At 49.4% G+C, this 1241-nt stretch overlaps 1 protein-coding gene across 1 annotated transcript; it reads left to right on the forward strand.

Moving 5' to 3' along the window:
- Positions 1-205: 205 nt before the first annotated feature.
- LOC123787769 (cornifin-A) lies at positions 206-451 on the forward strand. The gene has a single exon (XM_045790667.1). The coding sequence runs from the start codon at positions 206-208 to the stop codon at positions 449-451; it is 246 nt and encodes an 81-aa protein (XP_045646623.1).
- The last annotated feature ends 790 nt before the right edge of the window (positions 452-1241 follow it).

The raw sequence follows: 1241 nt of genomic DNA on the forward strand, positions 1-1241 counted from the left end.
TTAACTCCTCCTCTTGAAAGGGCCCAGAAATTACCAAAGCATATTTTACTTTCAAGCGTGTGGGGGTAGTCAGTCGGAGGAGATGAGGGGCTGTTTCTTCTAACAGGGCTTGTAAGGATACATTTCGCATTGAACATGGCTTCTATCCTAGATAATCCCTGTTTAAATCGTCTGTTCTGTGTGTAGGTCCAGCCTCCTGTGAAGCATGAGTTCCCAACAGCAGAAGCAGCCCTGCACCCCTCCCCCACAGCCTCAGCAGCAGCAGGTGAAACAGCCCTGCCAGCCTCCACCCCAAGAACCATGTGTCCCCAAAACCAAGGAGCCATGCCACACCAAGGTGCCAGAGCCCTGCCACCCCAAGGTTCCTGAGCCCTGCCACCCCAAGGTTCCTGAGCCATGTCCCTCAACGGTCACTCCAGTGCCAGCTCAGCAGAAGACCAAGCAGAAGTAATGGGGTCCACAGCCAAGCAAGCCCTTGGAGAGCCAACCACCGGACGCTGAATCCCCTCTCCCATTTTGCTTCTGTGTCTTACTTACAATTAGCATGTTATCACCCTGAGTCATACCCTCCCTCTTCGCACCCTCTCAAAAATTTCCTTCACATTCTCTGGAGGGCTCCGAGCCTCTGAATGATGCTAAGAGTCTCACTGGCTGAGCTACTCTTTTAACCGCTCAGGGCTCATCAGAAGAGGGGAATCAAGTGGATCTTTCCTGCTCTGTCCCCATTAAACCACTTTTAACTCCACAACTGGCTGTGCTTTTCATTGGCTGACTCAACTTTCTCGTTGGTCTCTCATCATGAAGCAGCAAAGGGCCTGGTACAGGCACTGAGAGCATGGGTGTGTGTGAGGGGGTGGGGGGGCTGGCAAAGGGTCAAGGCTATCCAGAGCCTGTTACTTTGTGCAACCTTACCTAGCACAGGGCTTCTTTTGCACCTGAGTGAGTCCTACTTGAGCATAGATGGTACCTGTTTCAAGCCATCTCTGACTCAATCCTGGTCTCCAAGTTGCCCTTTTTCTGTTTGGTTTATTTCTTTATTATTATTTTTTGTTACAAAGAAATAGTGCTTGTAAAAATTCCAACATGATTATTCATGCATCCTTCCTTGCTGATGTCCCAACACATGGAGCCAAACCCTGAATCACTCATACTCACAGACCCACACACAGACAGACTTCTGCACACACCAACACCTCAAATCACATGACACATACTTGATCACCCTAGTCTGTCTTTATTTT

This window comes from Ursus americanus, chromosome 12, assembly GCF_024610735.1.
Source record: "Ursus americanus isolate L20-20 chromosome 12, mUrsAme1.1.p, whole genome shotgun sequence".
In the NCBI taxonomy this organism is placed as follows: domain Eukaryota; kingdom Metazoa; phylum Chordata; class Mammalia; order Carnivora; family Ursidae; genus Ursus; species Ursus americanus.

Bases quoted from the DNA above. Each gene is read 5' to 3' on its own strand.
- LOC123787769 (XM_045790667.1), top strand. From the start codon at position 206: ATGAGTTCCCAACAGCAGAAGCAGCCCTGCACCCCTCCCCCACAGCCT.